Source organism: Pagrus pagrus (genome assembly GCF_965226575.1).
Source record: "Pagrus pagrus genome assembly, chromosome: 3".
In the NCBI taxonomy this organism is placed as follows: Eukaryota; Metazoa; Chordata; class Actinopteri; order Spariformes; family Sparidae; genus Pagrus; species Pagrus pagrus.
In genome coordinates this window covers 25,135,931-25,163,239 of record NC_140187.1, presented here as the reverse complement: position 1 = coordinate 25,163,239, position 27,309 = coordinate 25,135,931, and the positions used below count along the sequence as shown (strand labels likewise).

General features: G+C 43.1%; 2 protein-coding genes across 2 annotated transcripts in view; both read left to right on the top strand.

Annotated features, from left to right (window-relative positions):
* adamts9 (ADAM metallopeptidase with thrombospondin type 1 motif, 9) overlaps positions 1–2,372 on the top strand; it is a 44,498-nt gene extending 42,126 nt beyond the window's left edge. The window contains exon 40 of the mRNA XM_084349886.1: positions 141–2,372. The gene's annotated coding sequence lies outside the window, so the exon portion shown is untranslated. The remainder of the gene's footprint in view (positions 1–140) is intronic.
* Positions 2,373–13,325: 10,953 nt separating this feature from the next.
* Positions 13,326–27,309, top strand: part of prickle2b (prickle homolog 2b) — a 93,305-nt gene continuing 79,321 nt past the window's right edge. Inside the window, exons 1-2 of the mRNA XM_084348946.1 lie at positions 13,326–13,529; positions 14,978–15,063. Of these exons, the coding sequence (XP_084205072.1) occupies positions 13,488–13,529; positions 14,978–15,063 (128 nt within the window). The 5' untranslated portion in view covers positions 13,326–13,487. The remainder of the gene's footprint in view (positions 13,530–14,977; positions 15,064–27,309) is intronic.

Genomic DNA, 27,309 nt, shown 5'->3' with positions numbered 1-27,309 from the left:
ACAACTCAACAACTATATCTAGTTTTTATATTTTAATGCTCATAAAGGATGTACACTAGTAATCCTTGGAATATACACCTTTGTCCAATTCTGAATGACAAACTGCCTAAGTCTAATGTTGTCTGCATGTCTTTTTTTAGTATCGGTTTCCGTTCGTCTCGGCACTTCTCTCCATGTCCCTGTTGTGTCAAGACGTCCCTCCTCTTCGGTGCTACAGCCAACTCAGAGCTCAACCCCGTCCTTCACACGACCTCTTTCACTCCCATGTGTGTATAGTGTAAATGAATCTGCTGTAAGTACTGTACATAGCAGGATACAAATGTCTTATTTATTGTACTCTCCATTTATTTTTGTATTGTAATATAATTGAACAGTTTTGTTGTCATTAGCGAACACCGCACAGTTGCCATTTCTCGGATTTTTTGCCAGATCGTGCCTTCCAATAACGATGTGCCTTTCAGACCAATTCACTAAGTTGTGTTTATTGATGTGACGAGCCTGTTGTTCATTTGCAGTGAGGTGTCTCCGTTCAGACCTTTATCACTTAGGCAAGATTCACAGATACATGCACAGATATAACCACAGTCCTGTCTTACACCATTGAGCAGCTACTTTAGGAGACTTCTGGTTTAGTGAAGCACTCTTCAGTTTCTTTATGTGAATGTGTCAGATGTTACCAATATGTCCAGAGTTCCTTCCAGGTTTAACTTGTGGGCATCTGGATTGTGGCCAGGCTGCCCCACCTGCATGTCTCCAGTTGTTAACTGCAGCTGTAAGCCTTTGTCCAGCTGCGCTCGTGAACCGTTGTGCATTCTCATTAACTGGATCAGGTTCAAACATAGCACACCACAGGAAAATTCACGTCATTGAAGTTAGCGTATAAAATAAAGATGGAACCATCTTCTGCAAGTTTATGATCTGTACATCAGCATCAGTATTCTTCTATATATGTTAAGATCTCGAAGAAGATCCATTCAGTCTTTTGGCTGAGTTGAAAGTAAACAATCACAGATGTAACCACTGCAAGAGAAGGACGGCAGGAATGGGAGAGCGAGTGTGAGGAAGTTTTAAGGGTATGATGAAGGTTTTTTTTTTCAAGAAACAGTTTGTTTGGATTTACAGGGCAGAGGGAGGAAGTGGACATTTACCTACCCACAGACACACCGCAGTATAACATACAAATCCATATACAAGCACACTGGAACACAGTAGTGCATCATAAGACTGCGGGTTACAAGAACAGTAGAGATTATGCTACCAGACATCAGAGAGAGCCAAATTCCTCTGTGTTCTCGCATATCTCTCAGGTAGCGTGCAGTGACCAGAGAGAGCCATTAGCCTTTAGCTTTCACAGAGCAGACAGGTTATCTTATCTGGAGCAACTTGAAAGAAAGACGTCACCTCAGGCCTATAAAATTCCAGTAGATACTCCAGAGATATAAAGCACCGGTCCGGCCCCCGGAGACACCTCTCAATCTGCTAAGCTCACAGGCCCCGCGGCGTGATGTCTGTCCAGATGCTGCCTGTAAACCTTTGCCTTGTTTACGGTACCTCACATACATCCTTCACTCCGTCTTTGTTTTGAAGCCTCTGTCCAAACTGTACATACTGGTGTGCTCCCACTGAGAGCATTTGGACTTTATTTGTGACAATATCAGGGTACTTTTTGTGTGTATGTATGTTTTTGTGTGTTGATTTATGACAGTCAAGAAGAAAATAGACAAAGAAGTTATGTTTTCCATTCCTGAAGCCTTAACTGTATGTGTGTAGGGTACATACTGTATGTCCAGCTGAATAAGAAGCCATATTAGCTTTTATAAGCCTTTCAGTATATGGTGCTATTCCTGTGCCTCGTGATGATGTGCACACTTCAGCCAAAGGGAATTTCACAGCCTGCCACTATACAAGTATGACATTATTTTTAAAGACACGGGGAAGTAAACATTTTGTTGCAATGGATAAATGCACTTCTCATTGTGAACGTCAGAATTTAATTCAGTCCATGGAGTTCTCAGGTGTCATAAATGAAGGGATTATTATGATATTGCAGTGTATTTATCTTATTTTACACATTTGCCACATGTTTATCAGGTAACTTTAACATGTGTCATTATATATACAGCTTTATTTTATATGCAAATATTTATTTGTTTGTTTTTCTTATGTGAATGTACATAGGCTTTGACCATAAATGACTATGAATTATCGGCAGTATCGCCATAAAATGAGCTGTCTGGAAACACATTTCCTGTTTTGTGAATACATGTATTTATATGTATGTCATATCTGCAATAAATGTATAAGCAGTTTGGTGCTGCCATATGAAAAGCATGATTAATGTATGAGACGAGATAAGACAATGATCAGCAGGAAATAAAACGCCTGACACATGCCACGCTCGCCTGTCTGCTTCTCACACTAGTATTTAATTCTTTCTCCAGTTTGTCCTTGGGAGTATCGTGGCTGTAAAGATCCTGAGCACACAATAGTCAGGTTAATGCTCGGATCATAAAATTCTCCCTCCATAGTGCTTCTGCTTAATAATGCTTACACACCTTCCACCATCAAAACAGTCTGGCTCGTGACCTGACAGATGTGTTTTATGGATCTAACCTCGTCCCTGCCTGTATGCATATTGGTGAATTATCAGGACATCTACCAGATGTCAGCACTGGTCTAAATGAATATAATTCACTGCTGGGCAGATTTCAGCTGATAGAAAGGGTCAAAGATCTCTGTCAAAGGCAGATCTAAACATTTGGTACTGTACTTTCTGCACAGAAGGAAGTGTGCATCTGCTCATGGGCAAAAGACTAGCTAACTAAGCTAACTAACATTACAACTCAGCCGAGGACAACTCCATGAATGTTTACATCCTGCACTGTCACCAGCTTGAGCCTCTCCCCCACGAGCAGATGCACACTGACTTCCTTCTGCGCAGTGATACAGCTGGCGGCTGTAGTTTGGTAGAAAGAAAAAAGTTCAGACATGAAACTGCTCAACAAATGGTTTGGGCATTGATTCCTCAAATGTCTGTCAACAGTCTGAGTAAGCTGCTGTTTGAGAGCGGCTCTAATACAGAGGGGATAAGTACAAGTGTGAAAAGGAAAGCGAGGGGAGGAGGGGCAGGGCGGTGGGAGCTTTCAACAGCTCCAGAGGGCTTGTCTCAACTTAAGGACGTGATTCAGAAGTAGATTAGGAGACATCCCAGGGGTCAGTGTGTAGAAAAACTCTGTTTCCCCGTTGTCTTTCTTGCTCACACATGAAAACAGCGAGACAGCTCCAGACAGACGACAGCAGCCTGTCAGCAGGTGTGTGTTACCTCAGATGTTCCTGAGAAAGAAATGACAGACTTACAGGGGAAATCTTCTTTCCTGTAAAGCAGATGTAGCCAAATGTAATCCAAAGAGCCCTGCCTCGCTGCTCATAAATAGTTTCATCACTCTTGAAAGTTGTGATGAACTCCTCCAAGCGTGCTGAACGTTGGTTTAACATTACAAAGACAAGAGTCTTCTGGCTGTGGGACTGTATCCAGCCCTCACTCCAGGTTTTCAGCAGCACTGTGATCCAAACTGAAAGTGTCACTCATACTTACTGTGTGTACGGGAGCTCAGGTGAGCCGGAGCCTGGAGGAGATATTCAAGTAATTTCATGTTTTCCATTACAGGAGATAATATGTCACGGTCACTGGTGAGGAAGTAACCTGTCACATCTGATTTATTGTGCAGATACTGAGGCTGAGTTGGTGCACTGTGTCTGATATGACTTCAAATTAAAAGCACTTTACAATCAGCGATCGTAGATGGACCTTTGCACCTTTAATGTGTGACAAATCTGTATGATGTGAGTGCACGTGTGTTTATGTGAGTGTGTGTGTGGATTGTTGAGGGTTTCCATGGAGACCTCACAGGGGCGTGTTGTGTGTGACTCCGGCCATCAGCACATGCATGCATGCAGGCCGGGCCGGTGGTTCAAAGCAGAAATATATGCAGTAATAAATACTCACGACACCTCAGAGGTACAGTAAGTGTCACAACATGAGACTTTGAAATGATCATCTGAATTATGCATGTAGGAACTATCTTTATATATTAACCTGTGCATTAATAATCTGCTAGAGAGATGAGTTTTCAGTGTACACAGAGCATTTGTATGGAAACAAAAAGTGGCCAAAAAGATTTGAGTAATCTTATTGTCTTATCTCATTGAATTTGAGCAATTTGAATATACACTAGATTTTAAATTATGAGTACTTTAACTTTCTGTTTAGGTGTATGAATGCTAAAAAAAAATATTTAAAAAATACCTGAAATGACATTTTTAAAATTTAAAATGTCAAAGAGTAGAGGTGAACTTTTAGATTTTTTTTAAAAAGGAAGTGAAGTAAAAGGTGTTTCTAATGTAGCTGTTAAAGCATTCTAGCTTTTTTGTAGTTGCATAATTCTTGTAATTTTGGGTTTTACTCTACATTTTGAATTTTTTTCCTTAATTTTGTGTCGCATCTTGACAACCATTGAATGTACTTATTGTAAGTCACTTTGGACAAAAGTGTCAGCTAAATAAATGTAATGAAAATGTAAAATACTATAAATTCAGTTTAAAATTGTTTTAAATACATTTCAACTCACCAAAGGAGACCTCATTATGTAATTCTGACTTCTGTCTCTCATATGATTTACTACCTCGCAATTACGAACAAATGTCTTTGAGAAAGTAAATCATAATTTGGAGATATAGAGGCCTCCATCTTTTTCTTTTGGTGAACGCAATCTACCTCAGAATCAGAATCAGAACTGCTTTTATTGCGAAGTAAGTTTACACATACAAGGAAGTTGCTGTAGTCTGTAGGTGCCAAACAACATAGAGTCTGAGCAGTGGAGGTACAATTCACAAAGATTTAAATCTTTATAGCCGGGGTCCCCAAACGTTTTCCCTTGGTGGGCCAAAACTGAAACTTAAAAGCAAGCACCTACTGTACTGTATTGTCAAAATGCATTAACAGCATTAGGCAGCAGCAGCAGAGCAGCAGCAGCAGAGCAGCAGAGCAGCAGCAGCAGAGCAGCAGGAAAATCCCTGATAGCTGACAAACAAATAGCTTACCGGACACCCAACCACCTCATCGGGCCCATTGCTTGGGCCCGTGCCGGTAAGTCTCGCCTCCTTCCTCCATCTCAACTGTCTGCTATATGTTCTCCTTCAACGCCGTGGACTCCAACTGGAGTCCTCATGTGTAAGTCTCCACTGCCTACCTGAAGCTAATTACTACACCAGCGATCCAGCTAGCTGCTAGCCAAACAGGCATAGGCCTTTACAAACACTCTTGCTGCCGTAGCTGTTTTCTGTCTTTTCACAGCCACCATCTGCTCCAACCATGGCACCACGCACCCCACCATCCACTACCACCTCCTGCGATGATTGCCGAATAGCAGAAAAACACATCACTCACCTCACCGAGAACATCAGACGACTCTCAGACGACCTCCGGAAAAAAGACTCTCTCCTCAACGACTTCATCGACACCGCTGCCACGCAGTCCAAGATCATCTCCTCCATGAACTCAGCCTTCCCTGACACCATCCACTGGGACCCTTCTTCACCACCCTGTCACCGGCCCTCCTCGTGCTCAACCCCCAGCTCACAGGCCCCCTGGTCAGTGGTAGTCGGCAAAGATAGAGGTGTGCGTCCTCGCACTGCCTCGCCTCCTTCCCTCAACCTTACTAACCGCTTTGCCATGCTACCACCTGATGTCCCTGTTAGCCCTGTTGATGCTAGCCCTGCTGATGTCCCCACGACCGACGCTCTCCTAGGGGCTGATGCTCCTCCTTCCCCTCACATGGAACCGGACTCCGTTCCAGCTATGGCAGCAGTAGCAGCGGCTGCAGCGGTGGAAGCTTCTCCACCTGACGCGTCGACTCCCCCGGCGGCAGCTGCGGTGTCGGCGCTCCCATCTCCGGCCACTACGTGGCTCAGGTCTGGAGCCAGACCTAAGGACTCTGCCAATTTTCCACCAAACCGGTCCACACACCTGCCGCTCTGGACGGACGTGGTCCGTGGCGAACAGTCGGCCTCCTCTCAGCAGAACACACAGGCGGGGAAGTCCTCCTCCTTCCGCCGCAAGTTGCTGAGGGAGGCTGTCAACAGGCGCTCTGGTGGTCCTCCTCGCCCTCAGCCACCGGAAGAGCCGTCTCCAAAACTGGATCGCAGCCCCACACCTGGAGCTCTGGCAGCCACTGTGGATCTCCCATCCTCCTCCGCTGCTGCTGCTACTCCTGCCCCCTCTCACACTGCTGTGAACCAGGAACCCACTCCTCTCTTCCCCCCCACTGCCCTGATCGTTGGCGACTCCATCATCCGGCACATCCGTTTCGCGAACGCGGTCACTCACTGCTTCCCAGGTGCCACCACCGCCGACATCCTGGAAAAACTCCCAGGTATCCTGGAGTCTGCGCCCTCTACAATTACAAAAGTAATTGTTCACTGCGGCACGAACGACACCACCCACACACCATCGGAGATAACAAAAGTTCACTTTTCCCAACTTTTTAATCTTCTTAATAACTCTGGAAAGTCTGCTTTTATCTCTGGCCCACTCCCCACAATTGGCCGTGGCGATGTTCGTTATAGCAGGATTCTCTATCTCCACACCTGGCTCCAATCCGTCTGCGCAGCACATAACATCTGCTTTATCCACAACTTTGACATGTTCTGGGAGCGTCCATCCTTTTTCGGGCGAGACGGTCTTCACCTGAGCATGTTGGGATGCCACATGCTCGCTGCCAAACTCCAGCACGCGGTGCGTTATGCACGCGACTGACTATTTGCCAATGTGCACACCTGTCCATCCGCCCTCTACTTTCCTCCGTCTCCCACGCTCAAAGCAAATCACCTTACAATCACTCCTCACTCAGTTGATTACAGCAGCTGCGCCATCCGCTCCTTCTGGACAATGAGATCACGTGACCCAAACCGAGCTAGGAGGTCGGTTGTCCATAACAATTTAATTCAAGTCACCCTACAAGCTCTGCCACCTCCTGCCTCTAGCTGTAACCCCGCAAACTTTGGTCTTTTAAATGTCAGATCCCTCAACAACAAATCCTTTTTATGCCATGATTTTATAACTTCTAATAATCTAGACTTTTTTATCCTCACAGAAACGTGGCTATCTCAGGGAGATTTTAGTCCTCTTATCGAAGCAACCCCCCCTGATTTTACTCACCACCACCAACCTCGGCTGTCTGGCAGAGGAGGGGGGGTTGCTGTAATTTACAGAAAAGATTTTAAATGCACGCCCATTTTAGAAATTAGTTTTACTTCTTTTGAACACCTTGGTTTTATGGTTCACGGCAAAGTTCCAGTTATTATTTTAATTATCTACAGACCGCCCAAACCAAACTCAGCTTTTATTCAGGAGTTTGCAGAGCTTTTATCTCATTTTATGTCAAAATATGACAAAATTCTCATTCTAGGTGATTTTAACATACATGTCTGTTGCCCTACTCAATCTTTTACCACAGATTTTATGGACATTTTGGATTCTTTTAACCTCACTCAGGCGGTACAAGAGCCCACACACTCTAAGGGTCACACTCTTGACCTGGTTCTGTTCAGTGGCCTCAGCCCAGATAACTTCTCCACCAAGCATATTTGTGTGTCAGACCATAAAGCTGTTTTATTTAACATGATTTTATCCCAAACACCTTTTAATCACAGCACACCAGCTCGCAGCCGAGTTTTTAATCCTAATTCTGTCAACAAGTTTTCCGAGCTTTTTACTGCCTCTTTAACTGCTTTTAATTCCAATTCTAACACAGAGGAGCTGGTCTCCCTTTTTAACCAAACCTGTCAGTCTGTCCTGGACTCCATCGCCCCTTACAAAATCAAAAAACAAACAAATAGAGCACTGCAGCCCTGGCTAAACAACTCCACTCAATCACTAAAAAGAGACTGCAGGAGAAACGAAAGGAGATGGAAAAAGACAGGCTTACACGTGTTTTATCAGACTTGGAAAGATGCCATGGTAAACTATCAAAACGCAGTCAAGGAAGCAAGAAAAACCTTCTTTTCCAACTTAATTTTAGCAAATCACTCCAACCCCAGGATTTTATTTAAAGTCATAGAGTCAGTATCCACCACCTCCCCGCCTCCTTTTATTGATGACTCTCAAGAAAGATGTGAGGACTTTTTAAACTATTTTAAAAACAGAGTCACCAATATAAGGCAAAACATTACCCCCCCGGACAAAATTTTACAAACCAGCAGGAATATCCATAGTCATTTTAGCTGTTTTGAACCAGTTTTATTCCCCGCTTTAACTAAAGTCATATCAGACATGAAACCAACTACTTGCAGCCTTGATTTTATCCCCACCAAGTTTCTTAAAGAGGTTATTGACACTGTTGGACCCAGTATTTTATTCATTATTAACAGCTCCCTAATTAGTGGCATTTTCCCACACTCTTTTAAACATGCTGTGGTCCAACCTCTTTTAAAGAAACCAAACCTCGACCCCTCTGTTCTTAACAATTTTAGGCCAATCTCTAAGCTGCCATTTTTATCAAAGGTTTTAGAGAAAGTGGTTTCCACTCAACTTTTATCTTTTATGTCATATAATAACATCTTCGAGAAGTTCCAGTCAGGTTTTAGATCTCTACACAGCACAGAAACTGCCCTCCTCAAAGTCACAAATGACCTTCTTTTAGCAGCCGACAGGGGAGAGAGCGCTATTTTAATCCTTTTAGATTTAAGTGCAGCCTTTGACACAGTCGATCATGCCATTTTACTAGACCGCCTGAAAACCTGGGTCGGCATTAAGGGTACTGCTTTTAGTTGGTTTTATTCTTACCTTTTAGATAGATCCTTCTCGGTCACCACAGGTAATTATTCTTCAACTACAACACCCATTACCTGTGGTGTACCGCAAGGTTCTATCTTAGGTCCGATTTTATTTTCTATTTATATGCTCCCACTCGGCCAGATCATTGAAAACCATAATGTTTCATTCCACTGCTATGCTGATGACACACAAATATACTTCCCGCTGAGGCCCAGTGACCCTGGAAGCCTAGCTGCTGTCTTAGACTGTCTTACAGATATCAAACATTGGATGGCTCTAAATTTCTTACAACTAAATAGCTCAAAAACTGAAATCATACTGTTCGGCCCCCCAAACCATACCAGCCCTCTTCAGCAAGCCCTTGGTCCACTGTCCGCCAACATAAAACCCACTGCACGAAATCTTGGTGTCCAATTTGATTCAGAGCTCACTTTCATCCCGCATGTACGCAAACTGGTCCAGTCTTGTTTTCACCAATTAAGATCAATTTCCAAAATCAAACATATGCTCTCACGCCCGGATCTGGAAAAAATCATTCATGCCTTCATCTTTTCCAGATTAGATTACTGTAATTCCCTTCTCTCCGGTATCAACCATAAATCACTCTCTCGCCTCCAATTAGTACAAAACTCAGCAGCTAGGCTTCTAACCGGTTTTAACAGACGACACCACATTACCCCAGTCCTAGCTTCCCTTCATTGGCTCCCTGTCCGTTTTAGAATTGATTTTAAGATTTTACTGATCACTTTAAAGCACTTGTGGGGCTGGCCCCGAGTTACATAACAGACATTTTAACTCCTTATGAGCCAGCACGCAGCCTTAGATCCTCAGGCGGGGCCCTTCTAACCATCCCAAAGTCGAGGTTAAAAACCAAAGGTGATCGTGCCTTCGCCATCAGGGCCCCTCGGCTTTGGAACGCCCTTCCTGAGGAGATAAGGCTTGCAGGATCAGTAACCTCTTTTAAATCTCTTCTTAAAACCCATTTTTATAGACTTGCTTTTATGTGATGTCTTCCTTTTACTTTGCTCCTACTGTCTGAGTTGACCATATTGTTGTTCTTGTTTTATTGATTTAACCCATTTCTTTTATTCTTTTTCTTATTCTTACTTATGTTCTTCTACTACTACTCTCAAATCTGTTCTGTTGTCCTCTACAATTTTGCATTGTCTTTGTCAAAGCACTTTGTAAAACTCTGTTTTTAAAAAGCGCTATATAAATAAAGTTTATTATTATTATTATTATAACTATTATTATATTTTTTTTTTTGCTAGAATCATTTGGCTGCCAAATTATAACTTATGGTGGCCCAACTTGGTCAGCCCTGCTTTATAACCTGCCTCTGTACACAGGCACAGGTATATAAATATATATGATTAACAAGTGCAGTTGTACGACAGACACTGATCGCTCATTAACCTCCACTCTGTCTATAGCTGTGGCTGAGTCAGTAGATTCAGAGTTTTTATGAGCGGTGCAGATAGCGTGCTTCGCCTCGGGCTGCTGCAGTGCGATTAAAGCGCCGTCCTTGTTGGTATTCTTCACCGGCTTTTTCCCTCTGGTCTTGCGGGTCCTTCACGGTGATCTCTCTGCAGCCCTCCTGCAGATCAACATTACCTCCACTCTCAGTGGGATCAAAACACACTCGTGTGTGTCCCTGATACAAATGGAGGAACTGTTATTGCTGACTGAAGAACAGGGAGAGAGGACTGCAAAGATACAGCAAAATTATGCAGCAAAGACCGGTCATCGTTGGCTGCTTTTAATGGTGGAAGAGGCTGCTGCCGTTTCTAAATGTTGTAGGATGTGAGGAGGTGTGTGTGTGGGTGAGAAAGATAGAGCGGGGTGGGTGGGGACGGCAAACATTTGACACCTGTGTTCCAAACAACAGCTCAGCAAACTGAGGATATCAGATTTTTCTGTTATGAAAGTAGGAGGTGAACATGAATATTGAAGCCCATAAACACACACAGGCTCACACTCATACAAACGGCTGGAGTCTACCTCTCAGTATTCAGGTGAGTGCAGTGTGCAGTTTTCCAGTACTAGTCTCACAGACCTTCCCACAAGGATTAGACCCGTGTCCTGAGCAGCTGTAGGCTTCAGGCCGTACGAGACATTCCCAACACTTCTGAACGTCATGTCCACCACCACGCAAGCAGCTGCCCCTTGAAGCCAAATCGGCCCTGACAGACGTCCGCAGGTCTAAAGTTCACTTGGCGAGAAATTTGAGATAATGTGAGGTAAAACGCACGGCATTAGAGTTCCTGGATCGAGCTTCTACGGCAATAACAGCAGCAAGAAAAGGAGCTTTTCTCGACTTCTCGACCAGAAATAGCACGCAAGCTGTTTTCGATTCTGCCCACAGTGTTTAGACTCTTAACTTAAGACTTAATGAGGGGAGTTTTAAAGTCCTGCGTCGCCCAGGGTCAGCTCGCACCACCATCATTATCATCATCATTCCTCAAGGTAATCTAGGATGACTTTGAACTGAGTCTTAGCAGTAAGCCCCAGGCCCACAAGCACACACAAATGTTTTGGATGCCCAGATACAGTGTGTTTATCTGAGCGCGGAGGGACTGCATGTCTGTTTTGTGTGTACTGTATGTGTAGATTCGTGCGGTCGTTTTCTTCCTCTCTTTCTCCTTCCGCCATCATTCAACTCTGGCCTGCTCACGTGTAGCGAGAATGTTTTTGTTTTCCCCTCGTTTATTCACATTCGGTACAAGCGAGTGTCTCAAGGTTACCGGTCTGTCCTTGAGATGAAGCAGAGACCGCTCTGTTTCTCTCTCAGTTCAATTCACTGCACAATCCTTTTGTTTTGACACAGAAACACCTGCACTGTTGTTGTGTTTCTCGCTCCGCAAGAGTGAAAGAGCAAAACGAGTCTTTTTTTTAATGTCGAAACATTTTATTGTTTCAGGTCCACGAATGTGAGGATTTGGAATTAATTTAATTGGATTTATTTAAAAGGATTTTGATGTTTGGTCTATTTATTGGTCAAAACAAACAGTGTGAGGGCTCGGGGTGATTGTGACAGCATCTCTCGCTGTTTTCCAATTTTACGAAACAAACAATCAGTTGATTAATGTTGTTTCAACGACAAATTGGACATAGTGAAGCATTTAGCAGAGAACGAGCCAGAATCCCCTGAGGAGCTGGTGGAGACCAAAACAGAGCTAATGAAAATATTGGATTAAATTCCCCAGGTGGACGCAAGCATGACTCCAAATTGTTGCTAGCGTTGTTCCGTCTGCTGGATGTGTAAACAGGGACTGTCTGCTGACTTTTAAGCTAATAATATGTATTTTGGCTATAGATTGATAATAAATCTGTTTATTGCAAGTTGAGAGTTTAATGCATGAGACAATTTGAATTTGTTTGCAGAAAAAACTACTCCAGCGTCCATCACTCATGATGCTAAATCCATTTCACACAGATTCTTTTCGTTTTAACTTCAAACCGACTGTGGCTATGACTAAAAAAAATGACAGCAATGTCCTTGCAGAGTAGGTGGAAGGTACTGGATGCCCACATTTCTGCTCAGCACCCACGCAGCACAATTCAGAAGCTTTTAGTCAGTCAGAAACCTCACCCTCCAACGTTAAAGCAGCAGAGTCTATAGGCACCTATATAACTTAGTGCCACTCCATTTAAAAATAACAAGAAAAGAAAATAGGTGGATAGATACCACCCACAACCGTGCATGACATCCATCCCACAGCACTGTGCAGGCCTGAACTTTGGAGAGGCTGACAGAGCTGCATAATGGGTACAGAGCAGAGCCTTGAGCAAAATGTGTGTCTAGAAATAATAATATAGTTTAAGCACATCTTAGTGAAGAGTGCCTCTGAGTCACAGCACTCTCACACTGAGGCTGTGCTCCCGAGCCTTTTCTTCTCTGCTGATAAATGGGAGGCACTTGCTGGAGAGTCAACACCGTCAGACCACCGGGAATAGAGAAACGCCCTGTGGGGTGCGTGGCAGACGTTAGGAATTAATCAAAGGTGAATTAGGAGACACTCAGAGAGATGGAGGGTAGATTTGGGAGAGTGTACATGAACGTCTCCAAAATTGTGAGTGGGAACAGGAGCCGGAATCAAGGATGCATCATGTTGCACTGTGACTCAGCTGTGGCATTAAACTGTGGAGGCATTTTTTAATTTATTCATCTTTTCTAACTGTTACGAATTATTTGGCTCCTTGTTTTGCAGTCCAGAGTGAATATAAGAGTTTGATTGCATAAAGATTACATAAAAACACTGATTTCCTCCATGATTACAGGTTAGCTCTTCTCGGACTGGACTCCAGAACTCATCCACACAGTCATCTTTGGATGAGTGGTGTTATCGAAGTCTAATTATAGTTTTGTCAGTTTTTCAAAAAAAAAAAAACAACCAAAAAAAACCAAAAAGTCTTTTCTCCACTCCTCCATTGGCTGTGAGGAAACAGGGTGGAGCTGCCATCCGGAACGGCGCAGCTCCATTCATTAATGAAGGAGGTTAATAGGATAGGACTGCAGCCAGGGCTCGGCGCGTTTGGGAAAAGTCGTGAGAGGTTTTACGCACAAAATACGCACCGATCTCCACTCTGCTCCGCGCTTCGTTTGACTCGATAGCAGCCGACTGAGCCTTCACTGTCCCGGGATCAGCCTGTCATGTTCAGCCGCAGCAGCAAGAGGAGAGACTCCAGCAGATCGGTAGGTTGGCAGCAGAAAGTTAGAGGTTTGTCGCCTCTCCAGAGCGCATGGATCCGCTTGTTTTTAAAAAAAATACGCATGTCGTTTATACTTGTTGGATGTTAAGTTTTGTGTTCCTGTTTCTGTCGCCCTGTTGCTGAGGGCATCAAGTTACATCTCTGTGGACATGACGCTCAACTAGCCTCATTAACTACACAGCAGATATGATGGAAGATGAGTTTTCTCTGTTTCAGTCTTTGTTGAATATAAGACACCTGATGAAGAGACAAACCAAAAAGTAGAGCCAGTGACACTGAATGATATTCAGAGTCCAGCCGCAGCAATTGCTCCATTCTTTGAATTATTCAAGGACTATTTTGGTATCAGTCATTTTTCAAGCAAAAATATCAAACATTTGTTTGTCATTTCTGGTAGTAAATGAGGAGTTTTGGGGTTTGGGACTGTTGGTCGGACAAAAGAAGTGATTTGGAGTAAAACTAGACCAATAATCAATTTTTGGGGCCGATGCAGATACCGATATAAGGGACTAAGAAGCTGATAAATGCATGTTTTGTTTTATTTATTTATTGCAATTATACCTCAAATGTGTTCATCAAACACTTGGAAGGTGTTATTGATCACATTCAGCCACTAAATGTGTCATTCCATCTCCCCCTCCCATTACACTCATGAACAACGCCACTGTTGTTCAGATCATCTGCCCCCTTAAGAGGCTGCCAGTTTGTTGCAGCAGTCAACATTGCGAATGCTAGCTAGCCTTAGCATTGCTAGCTAACATTAACGTTGCTCACACTAGCTGGCGAACTTTAGAGGATACAGCAGTACACTGTGCACGGCGCAGTAATATACAATACAATATACGGTGCATACTGTAGACATCAGCCATTTTTATGTTTTCTTTCCACAAACTGGCAGCGACCGAGACTGTTGTCCGCTGATGAAACACACAACAGCGTTATACTTCTGGCCCACAAACCTTGTTAGAATCTGGAATCATCATAATCTGTTTTCATAAGTTTCCATATTGGCATATGTCGGACGTCTGCAATAGGCCAATATCAGCCAATAATATCGACCACCAGATATATCGGTCAGGCTGTCATTGGAAGATGTTACTTTGAGCTCTAGGAAATTGTGATGAGCATTTATCCCAACGTTTTAACAGACTAAACTATTAATCTATTAATCATAATGATAATAGCCAGATTAATCAATAATGAAAGGAATCTTTGGTTTCAGCCCTCATTTAAAACCACAGGTAAAGGTAAAGGTTCATTTATTGTCATTTTACAACACCAGGGTTGTAAAATGAAACTGAGTTTAGTCCCTTTATGCTACATAACAATCAAAAGAAGATAAACACATATGGATTGCAGAGGATGTAGGCGGTGTTGTCTAAAACAAGTGTTAACTATGACCCTTCATCTTCTCTTTCTGTTTGTCCCAAGCTGAAGCCAGCGGATGAGCCGCAGAGAGGACAGCCCTGTATCACCTGTGGAGAACAGTGTCCTGGCTTCGCCCTGCACAAATGGAGGTAAGAGCATCCCAAGAGACATTTGGGAAGAATTTTTGCCAGACTTTAGTCCCGCCACTGCACATTGATGCCCACACACAGACCTACTGTCTGATGTGCAGATGTTTCCATGCCAAAGATAGGAGTGCATCCGATAATCAAACCTGCGGTCTGATGCCATCTGAAGCATCCAGGAGGTTGGTTAGTGAATTAATACATGAAGAGAGCTAAAACCACAAAGTATTTGCTGCCCTGACATAGCGACCTGTAACCAGGTGATTAAGCCCCTAACAATTGCCCAGTACAGTACAAAAACACAACACTAGGGTTTCTTCTTCAAGTGGAGTGCCATTCAGGAGGAACCCTTTCAGATCCCTGCTAGTTTGAATAGAAGCAGCCATCCATACTGCTGTGAAGACACCATTGTTCAGCCCCTGTGCGCTCTAAGATAATAGTTTTTACTGTAGAGACCATTCTTGCAGCGGGGAGGATTCAAGCCTGCTGCCTCTGCGCTCACTCTGTGAGACGCAGAATGTACTTCTGCTGAGAAACAAACTGTATATTGTGAGGAGACGCGATCGTGCTATGAAGTGCAGGTGGTTTGGGTTAGTGTGTGAAAGAGTGTGACTAATGTGTCTGCTTGAGGAATGCAATGCAAAAAGCATCACACACGTTCTAGGAGAGCCCTGAGCTCTATGAGTCGATCAGTATCAGCTGATTCCTATAATCACTTCAGTGACAAAGTGACTCTATAAGCAGCGCTGCCTTTAATAGAGATGTTGTGAGCTAACTTAGGGAAGCTCACTTTGTGGAAACAACAAAACCCAGAAGGCACGTTATGTACTGATTACAAATCCAACATTGTACTCGTGAAACACAATAAGCTGCTTGACTCGGTACACTGAGGATTACTTCAGCAGGAGAGGTCCAAAAATGATGAGCTCAACAAAACTGAGCAGTGTGCAGTAAATGTTATTCAGTTTTGAGTTTATTTACACCTGCACACTTCATTCTGTAGCACACCAGAATGATTCTTAACGTCGTTTTTTCTAATAAAAGCACAAAACTACAGTATTTGGGCGAAAAGAAAAATGAACCAGGTTGAAGCCAGGTTGTTGTAAGTCGACATGGCAGCCATGGATGTGTCAGGCATGTTCTTTTCTTGATGGATACCCACAATGGAAGGGGAGGGTCTTAACATAAAGACCATCCGGCCTGCTTTGCTGTAAAGTAAACTCTTACAGGGGCAACAGCGGGGCTCAGGAATGCTGCCTTTAATTGCCTGTCTTTGCAGTCTCACAATAAAAAGTCAACTTCTTCCCCTCCGACAAGCTGGAATAAAACGTTGTCAGTGGACGCAGACTCAAGGAGCCAGACTTTGTGTGCGGAGGCAAAACGGCTGTTTTATAGCTCCAACAAGACTTTTTTCTGTCACAAAGAATTTCCTGTCTTTTTTATCAATAAATGTGTTTTCATGCTAATTTAACAAGGTATGGTAGTAATCAGGTGTCCTGGAATGTGGTGGACTCTGCGTGACCCTGAGGTTAGAGATAGGGAGATGGAGGGTGCACGTGAACACGTAGCCTCTCCACTGGTCACATACCAGATGATGTTTGTCTGTTGCTTCGACAAAACAACACTTTCAAATAGATTTGGTCTTCTAATTTAAAAATAAAGAGTTGTTGTGGTGCATTGCTACATTTTCAAACTCGCATGTCCTCCAGCAGGGATGATTTATCTGTTGCCCGTCAAAGCTGGCAGTTACAAAGTCAACAGCAGAAATTTGTGGCTCTGTGGATGAATTATGTAACACGGGCTTATTCTGGTGCTGCACGTCTATTTAGATTCTAAACTACAATAAACACTTTCTTCCCAGTAAAACATATAAACACTCATGACTTGTTGTACCACATTGGCAATACTGGTCCATCTCAACAAGTGTTCCATGTCCATTTTGTCGGTGGTGCTGAACCAATGTGTCCTAATTGGTTGTGGGGATCCCTGACTGACCACGATGTCTACATTTGTGGTTTGGAGTGAAACGTTCCAGTAACTATTGAATAGATTGCCATGAAATTTGGTATAGATGTGTGTTCCCCAGGATGAATTGAAATCACCTGGTTTATTGTTTAACTTTTCATCTGTGATCAGATCAGATTTGTCCAATATACTGCACTTGTACAGTACTTGAGTGCTAATGAGCAAATGTTTATTACTAAACATTATTCCTGCTAAACATTAGAATGTTAGTATTGTCACTTTGCACATGTTGCTGCTAGCGTGGCTGTAAACTCTTCATCTTATTCTTCTACTGTAACATTTGTCATTCACAGGGGTGGAACTTGACTTAAGCTTTCTACAACACCATTTACCCACATTCAAATTTCAGTTATTGTGACCGTTAGATGCTTGACCAAAATTAGCTTTTTCTTTCTTTGATTTATCTTAGACCTTATGAGGTAAAAGTATTTCACAAGACAATACATAAATGAAAGAAAATTTGATTAATCTTGGTCCCGACCCCTAACGTACTTAAAGCTTCCACTTCTTCATGACACTGAGTTTGATGAGTGGAGCTCATGTCTGTAAGTAAGTTCTTGCAAGTTTGCATTTTCATACCAGTTTTCCAGTAAGTCAAGCTTTGTTTTGGCATCATTTGATTTCTGAATATATTAGTTTCAGAGCACCATTCAGAGTTTTTCTACGACATGTAATCCATGTTGGTAGACATGTGTTTGTTTGTCGTGGCATCGCCAGGAGAGTCGAGCTCTTAGAGAATAAATTACAGTTATCGGTGCGAGGCTGCGCTACACAGCTCCCCTACCGTTCTCCACACTTTTAACACGTGTTTGTCTCAGAATGTCCTGAAATATTGATGAAATCTCTGAATATTCAATTTATGCATGTACAGTACAGGCACAGTTTTTTCCCCTTTTCTTTCTTCTTCCTCTTCCGTAGTGCCCGTACTATATATAAGATGTTCCCGCTAAGCTAAACTCCTGGGGGTGTCTCAGCCTCGTCTTTTATAGTAAGTGTGTTGAGGCATTTCCCATTCAGAGTCAGCTCAGAGGAGCTCCTGGTATTTAAAATCACCCAGGCCTACGAAACATTACTCTGAAGAATTTGCTCTAGATGTTATTTGACTCAGATGTGAGTGTCAAGCCTGATAGACCATGTCTGCAAACTTTAGATTACAAAGATTTTTTTTTCCCCTCGCGACTTAATGCAAGTGGCTGAAACTAGGACTGTCTGCAGTCTCGTTCTGTGTGATGGAAGTTTGCTGTAGAGCCGCTGCTATTATGAAGCAAGTTCATGGTTCACAAGCCTGAGTGAATGCCCTTTGGCTCACAGTGTTCGGAGGTGCGCTGAGTTTGACTGACATGTTTAAAGGTGCATCATGGAGAGTTTGGGGACGACATTTTAATCAGAAGAGAAAGAATCTTCAGACAAACTGGACAACACAGTTTCACGCTGTTTTACTCTGTTTATATGTGGCGGACCCTGCCACCTTTCTAGCTTCAGACAGTGTTCTGGGGGATTCCTTCTCCAAAACTTCATAGTGCCCCTTTTAAAGGCTCGGTCGAAGAGTCTGTTCTCTCCGTGCATCCCTTCAGATGTCTTGGGATAAGGTGGCGGAAGTTGCCGTGGAAAAGGACACCCGTGTCGCCCTGATGTGGTTAAAAAAATTGGACGGACGGAAGAAAAGCTTCTGTTACCTGACTGCCTGTGCAGCTCAGTAACCTGAGTGGGCAGCTCTGGGCAGGTTAGCAATAGGAGTAGATTCTCCTCACACAACACACTCCTACTGAATTATTAATTCTTGCCTTTGGCTTGATTGATTTTCCCTGTGCTAATGAGACTCATTACCAGCCCTATTAACATGTGCCTTGAGTGCGAATGTGCTACCTGATCGGCCTGATCACATGACCCTCTTAGATCTGCATCTAATGCGCGCTTAAAAGGTTACACTTGACCTGTTGGTGGGGTTAGGTCAGTCCAGACGTGAGTCACAGTACAAAGGAGGATTTATGCTATGAGATGTGGCTATTTGCCTATTCCTTCATTTCCCTGGCCAAGAGCACAGCATAAAACTTCATTTAAAGGTTTAGTTCAGGTTGCCAGAGCCGACCGGCGCTGGACAAAGCCTGTCCTTGTGTGCGACAGGGCTTTAGCTGAAACTTTAGCTGGCTAAGCGCAGCAGCAGTAGAAGAGGAGGAGAAAAGCGGATGGTCGCGGTAGAACAAGAGGGATCAGGGTTGAGTTTTAACCCGGCCCTGAATGGCTTGCTGACGTCTGTCCCCTCGGTAACCCAGTCTGATCTGCATAACACAGGCCGGGCCCCGCTATTCACTGTGTTAACAAGACGGCCTGGCAAATAAAACTGTCAGGGTGCCCAGGCATATGAATGGGCTGTGGCTGTTTGGGCAGAAAAGAAGAAGACTCAGTATGAGGTGAGGGGGGAGAGAGAAAAGAAGGAGCCACACAATGGAAACTTAGCAGATTTATCACTGAGGCTATGTCTGTGTATTTGCATGGAGATGGGAAGCCTCCTCGAAAACACCTCTCTCCCTCCCTGGGCCTTGTTTTGGACTGCATCTGTGATGGCACTCGTGTGGGTCAGCAGGGAAATGACTTGTTCAACTGGGCTTTTTATCGTGTAAATGGTGTGTTTTGTCTTTGTCATCAGGTGGAGATTTATTTTGAAGGGGTCATATTTTGACAGGTCTGCGGGGCCATGTGATGTATGACTGATGTTCACAGATAATGCAAACCCAGAGAGCTGTGGAGCCCTGATATAAATCATAGTTTGACCTTTGGATTCTCAGACAGGGTTGGGCTGAACTTGTCGCGTCCCATCCCTCCTCTTTTACTCTCTTCCGCTGAGGTTTTCCCCCTTGTTTTCCCCTCATCTCGCCTAAAACCATCCTCCCTCTACACCGAGGTAAATACACAAAACAAAACAGCGTCTGATCTGCCTCTGTGAGCATCATGCATGGCAGTCACGGAGACAAAGATGGTCTACGCACGCAGCCGGCCGGGGTCCTGAGGGGCCTGACGGTCAGCTGCTGAATTCCAATGAAATCCCGGCATCAAAATTCGCGAGCCGCGCTGATGTGACACAAAAACACACACAGAGGTCGCAGCTACAGAAAAGCACTCACGGCTGAATTCCTGCAGTATCTCTCATTTCCTCTTCTTCCCCGTTGTGAAGATTGGCTGGGGCTTTAATAATGAGCACAGGTAAAGAAACATTTGTCGTGGAGCGAGCACACAAGCAGGAGATATCGTCTGATTTGTTGTGTTGAATGCTCCAGTGTTTCACCAGCGCTGGCAAGAAAGAACACTGTGATCCTTTGATATGGTTTTATTAGATATTCTGAGTGTACGCTCAATCATTGTTAACAACCAGTTTTTATTTCTTTTTCATGCAGAGTGTTTCACGCCTCCTCTGTTTGATTGTGTTGGCTGGATGTTTATCTGCAGAGAGGAAATGATCTCTCTCATCTGGTTTAGATGCAGCTCGTAATTAAGCACATGTGACACCTCCGGAGACAAAAAGCACATGTGTGTGTGTGTGTGTTTTCTCTGTTTCGTGTGTCCTGGTGTGTTTGCATGTAGCATATGTGGTGCATGTGGTTGTCAGCCTCATGCGGAAGAGAAAGATGGATGTGTAAGCAGTGACAGCAGGTGGTGTCATCTCATCCACCAGGTGGGTCCTGGACGTGTAACGGGAGATCCGGAGAGGTGCTGGGTTGCTCCTGTGCTCCATGTTTGTAATTGCTTTTTGTAACTTTCTGTTGCTCCTGTGTAATTAGCATCGCACGACATGTTTGTAGGTTTACTGACTGAAACTTTTTTATTTTTAACTTAAAGGTGCACAATGTAGTTTTGGGGAAGAAATTTGAATCAGAAGAGAAGCCTAAACAAACTCATGAATACACTTTAGTTGAATAAACTGATTAAACAAACTGACCTTAAAGGACAACACAATTTTGTTTATATTTGGCAGTTTCTCCTCTGAGAACAGCTTGTTTATTCAGATGTGGAAAATATGAATATTACTGAGTTTGTATTTTCACCCCATTACTATTATAAATATTACAATTCTGAGTTTGAATTTCTTCTCCAAAACTACATAGTGCCCCTTTAAGCTACATGTGAAAGTAGACAAAGCAGTAACACGAGCACATTTCTGTTGTGCGGTCAGTGAACTGTAGTTCCATTTTCTTCCATTTGTCTGTGAAAGAGAAACAGTCATCCTCGTGCTGTCGCTGGTAAAAGGCGCCACATGAGGTAAAATATATGCCAGAGTGAGGGCTGCTTTCTCACCTCAGTACCTCAGACAGGCTGCACCCTCACCGCTGTTACTCCTCTTATTTTAGCCCTATTCAAGCTGAGCTATTCAAAGGTCAGTGTGTCAGCTCGGCGTTATAATTATTCCTGTCATTTAGACTGTGGCAGTTTATTTTTTAGCTGCATTTGCCTTTTGTATTTACAGGATCGTGTTTGTAGGTGTCTTGTTTTATGGATAAGAGATTTGAAGAGAAAAGCGTCATGAAGAGAGGAACTGTTTTTATGTACATGATTACATTTTGTAATTATCTCTTCCTGCAGCATTCTTCTCTTTCAAAACATCAAATGAAGCACTGGCATGTCAGATTAAGAAAGTAAGATGTACTCCAAAGAGGTTTTAAGGAAGCTCTATTGTTCAGCACTCAGCTATTTTCTTCTCATGTGGTGAAAGGCACTAAACTGACCAGCAGGAGGCAAACATGTCCAGTTTAGCCACTTTGTTTGCAACAAGGTCACACTGATGCTCACAGGTACAACCTCCAAACTGTTTCCCAACAGACCAGAAATTGAATTTGCTTTTGATTGATTGCATTTTTGGTGAGATGGTAACAACTGAAAATCACCGTAGGCCAGAAATGTAAATAAATGAATGGTCCATCCTCTCTGTCATTACTTTTTCTGTGTAGGTGAATGATAAACCATACTGAGCTACATCATATAACGCCATAAGACAAAAATAGGCACCGACATTATGCTCCATAATCAGAAAAAAGCATTATCTCCTTCAACTGCTCAAAATACATTGTTGTACTTCAGCACTTTTGAATCACTGACTGTGTTATCTAATCAAACCCAACATATTCTCTTTCATATAGTCTTAAGAGAGCTGTATTATGTAGGACAGCTGTGTAAGTCTGTGTAATGTTTCCTGGCAGCTTCTGCAATAAAGCCAGTAGCTTTTCTACCCAGTATGTTCCCGGCTCCTCTTATCAAGGTCATCTCTAACAGGTGCTCATGAATTTGGATTAAGACTGATAGGCATCAGAAAAGTCCTTTCAGTCCCTCACAGAAGATGGTATGTGGGTGTTTTCGGCATAATGTGCTCTTACTGACTCGAGCATGGAGACAAACTGAACAGTGTTATTTAATCACTCTCCTTTACCGACTATCTGTGAGATCAGTCTGTTCTGTCCCTCTCATTTAAAACCGTTCAAACTTTTATTTAAAAATGAATTAAAAGCATGCAGCCCAGGTCAAAATCGTTGTTTAATGTGATGTTTTCTTTAATGCGTCACTGTTTCTGTACATGTCGGTCTTTTTGTATGGATGAGAAGTGTCGGTGATGGTAGAGTGAGTTACTACCTGGGAAGAGATGTTAATCAGAGCTGAAATGAGAGAATGAGGAGATGAAGCAGAGACGCAAAGCGATCCATACAAAAATCCCACAGTGTGAAAAGTAGTGTCGTTTTGGTGAGAAGCTAGATTACCAGAAAAGGAACATTGAAGTCATGAATGCATTAAAAGGATGTGACTAAAATTAGCTGAAAAAACTCTCTGCGTCTGAATTCAGACACTATTTTTGCACTCTGCTGCTGCTGTAAATGAACATGCTCGTAGCCTCGTATCACTTGCAGCTGGTTTTCACCCATCTCAAATCAGCAAACTTCTGTAATTCACCCTGACCTGTTCACCAGCGATGCTAATTCACCCCGATTTTTGCCCTGGTGCTGATCCATGCCTTAATGAAGGCTTAGCGTGCTAAGCTGCCTTTGAACTGTCACTGGAAATAAAGGGAGGCTGGCTCTGTGCTGTCATATGCACAGCAAGTTAGCATTTACTGCGCTCAGGCCTACAATTCCAACCCGCCCACCCCGGTAGAGAGTTAATTCATGTCATCCTGACTGTTCCCCTGTTAGTTTCTTCATGCACTTCAGCTGGGGGAGCTTCTGAATGTGTGCTAGCTGATATCATTGAGCTGCAAATGATTTTTGCTCTTTGTGCTTTGAACAAAAGCTTATCTTTCATTGATTGTGTAGTTCAGGCATTAGTGTAAGAATTTGGTGCAAGTAATGGTCACACACACTATATATATCTACCACCTCTTCCCATCTCTTTCACCCTCCAAACAAAGTGACTAAAAAAGGTGCGAAACACATTATCACTGGGCCGAGGCAGTTTTCATTTTATGTTGGAACACACACACCTGCTCACCTTCATTTTCATTCAGAGTTTGCATTCTCATCCTGTTGTGTGAGCTCCATGGTCTCCCACGAGGTGCACAAGCTCTCAGCAGTCTTAACAGCTACACACAAACTCATGGGGCTGCTTGAAAACACTTAATGGATTAGATTTGTCTCAGAATCATTACAGCCTCTCTCACATCAAACTCTGATTTCCTTATCGGCTGAATGAATAAGTGGATTTGGCCCGGCTCTGGAGACGTTACACGCTTTGTATTTCGGTAGAAGCAATTGAAGGAGGCGGGTAAAGGATTGCAACAGTTATTTTCATTATTGATTAAAAAAAACTGTCTCTAAAACATCAAGATTTAATGAAAAGGGGGACGAAAAAACAACCTATCCCAATAATAAAAAGTCTGAGGTTGCACTTTCCGTGCCACGTATATTTTGTGTGACAAAATGTCCCAAAAAAATGATGTCATTCATAATGATAAGCAATACTAAGAGTCTGTAACCATGCTAGCGCTTTTGGCATGCTAACATGCTTACAATGATAATATAAATGCAACACTTTTGTTTTTGCATTTTTGTTTTTTATGCTACACAAGAAAAAGAAAACAACTTGTATAGTGGAGTGTTGAAGAAAGCCTGGGGAAAGAAGCTACTCCATAGTCTGGTGGTACGTCAGCGGATATATAGGTATCTTTTGCCAGATGGCAGCAGGGTGAATGGGAATGGGAATCATCAAAGTCTTCAGGATGCATCATCTGGGAACTATGAAAGAAAATTTGGTGTCAATCCATCACGTAGATGCTGAAATATTATTAGAGCTTGAGACAAAGGAAGCAAAGATGAAGTCAGAATTTATCCTCTGAGGACCTCAATTATTTTTTAGCAAATTCCATGGCTATCAATCCAACCTCATTAAGGTGCTAAAGGAAAAGTTGGGGAATCCCAAAGGTCATCCGGATTTATCTTCTGGGTACCATGATTGTGGAACTAAAAATAATAATAAATGATAAATGATAAATAAAAGTATTAAAAATAATAAATAATAGCAAGTAATAATAAAAGAAAATGTCATGGCAATCAATCTGATAGTTCTAACTGTCAAGATATTTCAGTCTGGAGCAGGCCAGACGACTGGCTGTCAGACTGTATAGATTTCTGCTTCATAAATGAAGTAATTATTTGATTAGTCAGTCAGTTATTGAGTCTGTTAAGTCTGTGTCAGCAGTAGATGGGTGTGTGTAGGGAACATATGATTGATAGAGTAAGTATTTCTTGTTAAAACGTGCTCTCTTCTTACTCAGTTGCCTTTTTTAATTTCCAGCATTTACCTATTGTTGTCTTTAATCTGTCTTCATTCATTCATTCTACCATCTGTATCACAACATCCACCTCAGCGCACCACTAACCCTTCCGCTCTGCATCCCCCTCTCTCTTCCTCCCTGCATTCATCCATCCATCCATCCATCCATCCATCCATCCATCCATCCATCCATGCATCTCCTCATCTCTCCAGTTTAAAGACTGCCAGCCCAGTGCAGCGAGGTTTAAGCAGTGCACCACTTCAAAGACCTCTTTGATTATCTCCTCCTCATGTTTTATCCCCCCAAGTTCTCGCCATCCAGCCACCTGTTCCCATCCGGGGGCTGTGTGGAAGAGAAAACCCTTGATCAGAGGCGTACGAACATTGTAGTTTGAACACACAGACCTCGAGGGATTTAAAGACTTCCTCAGATTTTGGAAAAAAGAGTGCCCACTTTTCTGTTTAGGATTGTAGCAGCCAATAGAGGTCAGCATTGTACAACAGCAACAGCAGTATTATAAGCTGAAGTTTTAAAATGACTGGCAGTGAATGTATTTTCAGAGCTACTGTACGTCACAGGACAGAGATGATTACTTTGTTTATTAGGTCGACCTCATAAGTTAGAGAGATGCTGACAGTTTCTCTTTGACTCCCATTACTTTAATGACTTCTCCTGTTTTTATTACAGACCCCAAAATCCCAGCAGAGCTTGAAGCCTCATTTGTCCAACTGCAAAAGAGGAGCTTGATGACTCTGCAGTGTCAGATTATTTGATTGGTTTATTGATTCAGCGAGCCCACTGATTATTGGTTGGCTTAAGTAGCATATTGTCCCCTGAGAATTGACTGTCTAATATTGGAGAAAGGGGCCCAGACAGCCCCTCCATCAAACAGCACTGAGGAGAAAACACAAGGCTTATTTGCTGTGTCGATGGAGCATTTTGATTCCTCGGACCAAATGTGTGAACAAGAGAACATGTTTGTCTTTTTGAGCCGACTGATCTCTTCAAACGTCACAGCTTTGACCCTTCTATATTCCTCTCTATGTTTTTCTCTCTCTTCCTCCCCCTGTCTGTCTGTGTCTCCGTGTGATTTGTCGTCATCTGAGGAGTGGGCGAGGTGTCGTCTTAGTTCTGCTCGCAGTTCTGCATGAGTCAGGGCCGGATCTAATAGGCTGGATGAGCTGTGATGCGGTTCCTGCTTCTGTTCAGCTGGTTCACCGACACTTTTTTCTCCCCGTTGTGTATTTTTGCTGTTTTTCCTCAGCCCATGTGTCTGTGTATACACGTGTATGCATATGTGTGTGTTTGTGTGAGTATTAATAGCAGAGAGGCTCTTAAGTGAAGGCTGTATTTCATGGATGAGAGAGTAGGCTGGCTCTCAGTGCCAAGCTGTACAGGTATCTATCAACTGATCTGGGTGCAGAGGGACTGGAGGGAGGGCAGGAAGCGGGAGATGAAAAAGGGCTGTGAAGCATGGCCAGCTTCCTCTGATAGAGGCCTGAGAGAAGTAACACACTGCTTCAGCGAGGCATCAGGTCAGCACATACGCAAACCAGGGAGAAAACAGGAAGACTACTGTAATGATGGTGGTTGTGTTGGGTAATGCTGAAGTGCCCATCAGAAGCAATCCAGAGACACCAATATCTGATTTTTCAGGTTAAGATTTGAGAGTTTCAACAGTCTGATATGATATATGGACAGATTTTAGTCAGGTGAAACATCTCGACAACTATGGGATCGATTGCAACGACATTTTGAATAGGTATTCATGCTCCCTAGAAGATGAATCATAATGTTGTGATCTTTTGTTGTAGTGCCACGTCCAGGTCATAGTTTTCACTCCAGTGGAATATGTTTATATCTATTAGATGGTATTGGCACATAGTTTGCAACAGACATTCATGTTCCCCAGAGGATACATCCTACTGACATGAGTGATTCCTTTACTTTTCCTCTAGCACCAACATAACGGTTTACATCTGAGATACTGTGTGAAATGTATTCTTAATGGCTCGCCATGAAACAGATATTCATGTTCCCCAAAGGATGAACTGCAATAACTTCACTACTTTTGTGCCATCATCATGTCAAAACTTTAATTTGCCCAAAACTTCTGTTTATGACAAACATTCCCATCAGTCTCAGCTGTGCTTTGTGTGTGGTGCTAGTTAGCAAATGTTAGCGTGCTAACCATGGATCTAACAATTAAAATCTGGATACAGCTTCGGATGCTGCTCAATGGCGTATGCAGCCAAAAAAGCTCGACTTCCTGTGTGTAAAATTACCTGGATTTTCTGCTTTGTAGGCCCCATAGAGCGTGCACACTGGAGTCTTCCGCCAACCTTTCTGGTTTAGTGCCCGGATAACTCGAATGGGAATGAAATAATTTAATCTTGCGGCTCGTCTACACTCCAAATCTTATCAGACCAAATGGATCAAATTATGATAGTGAAACGAGTCATTTTCGCAGCGGTTGTGAT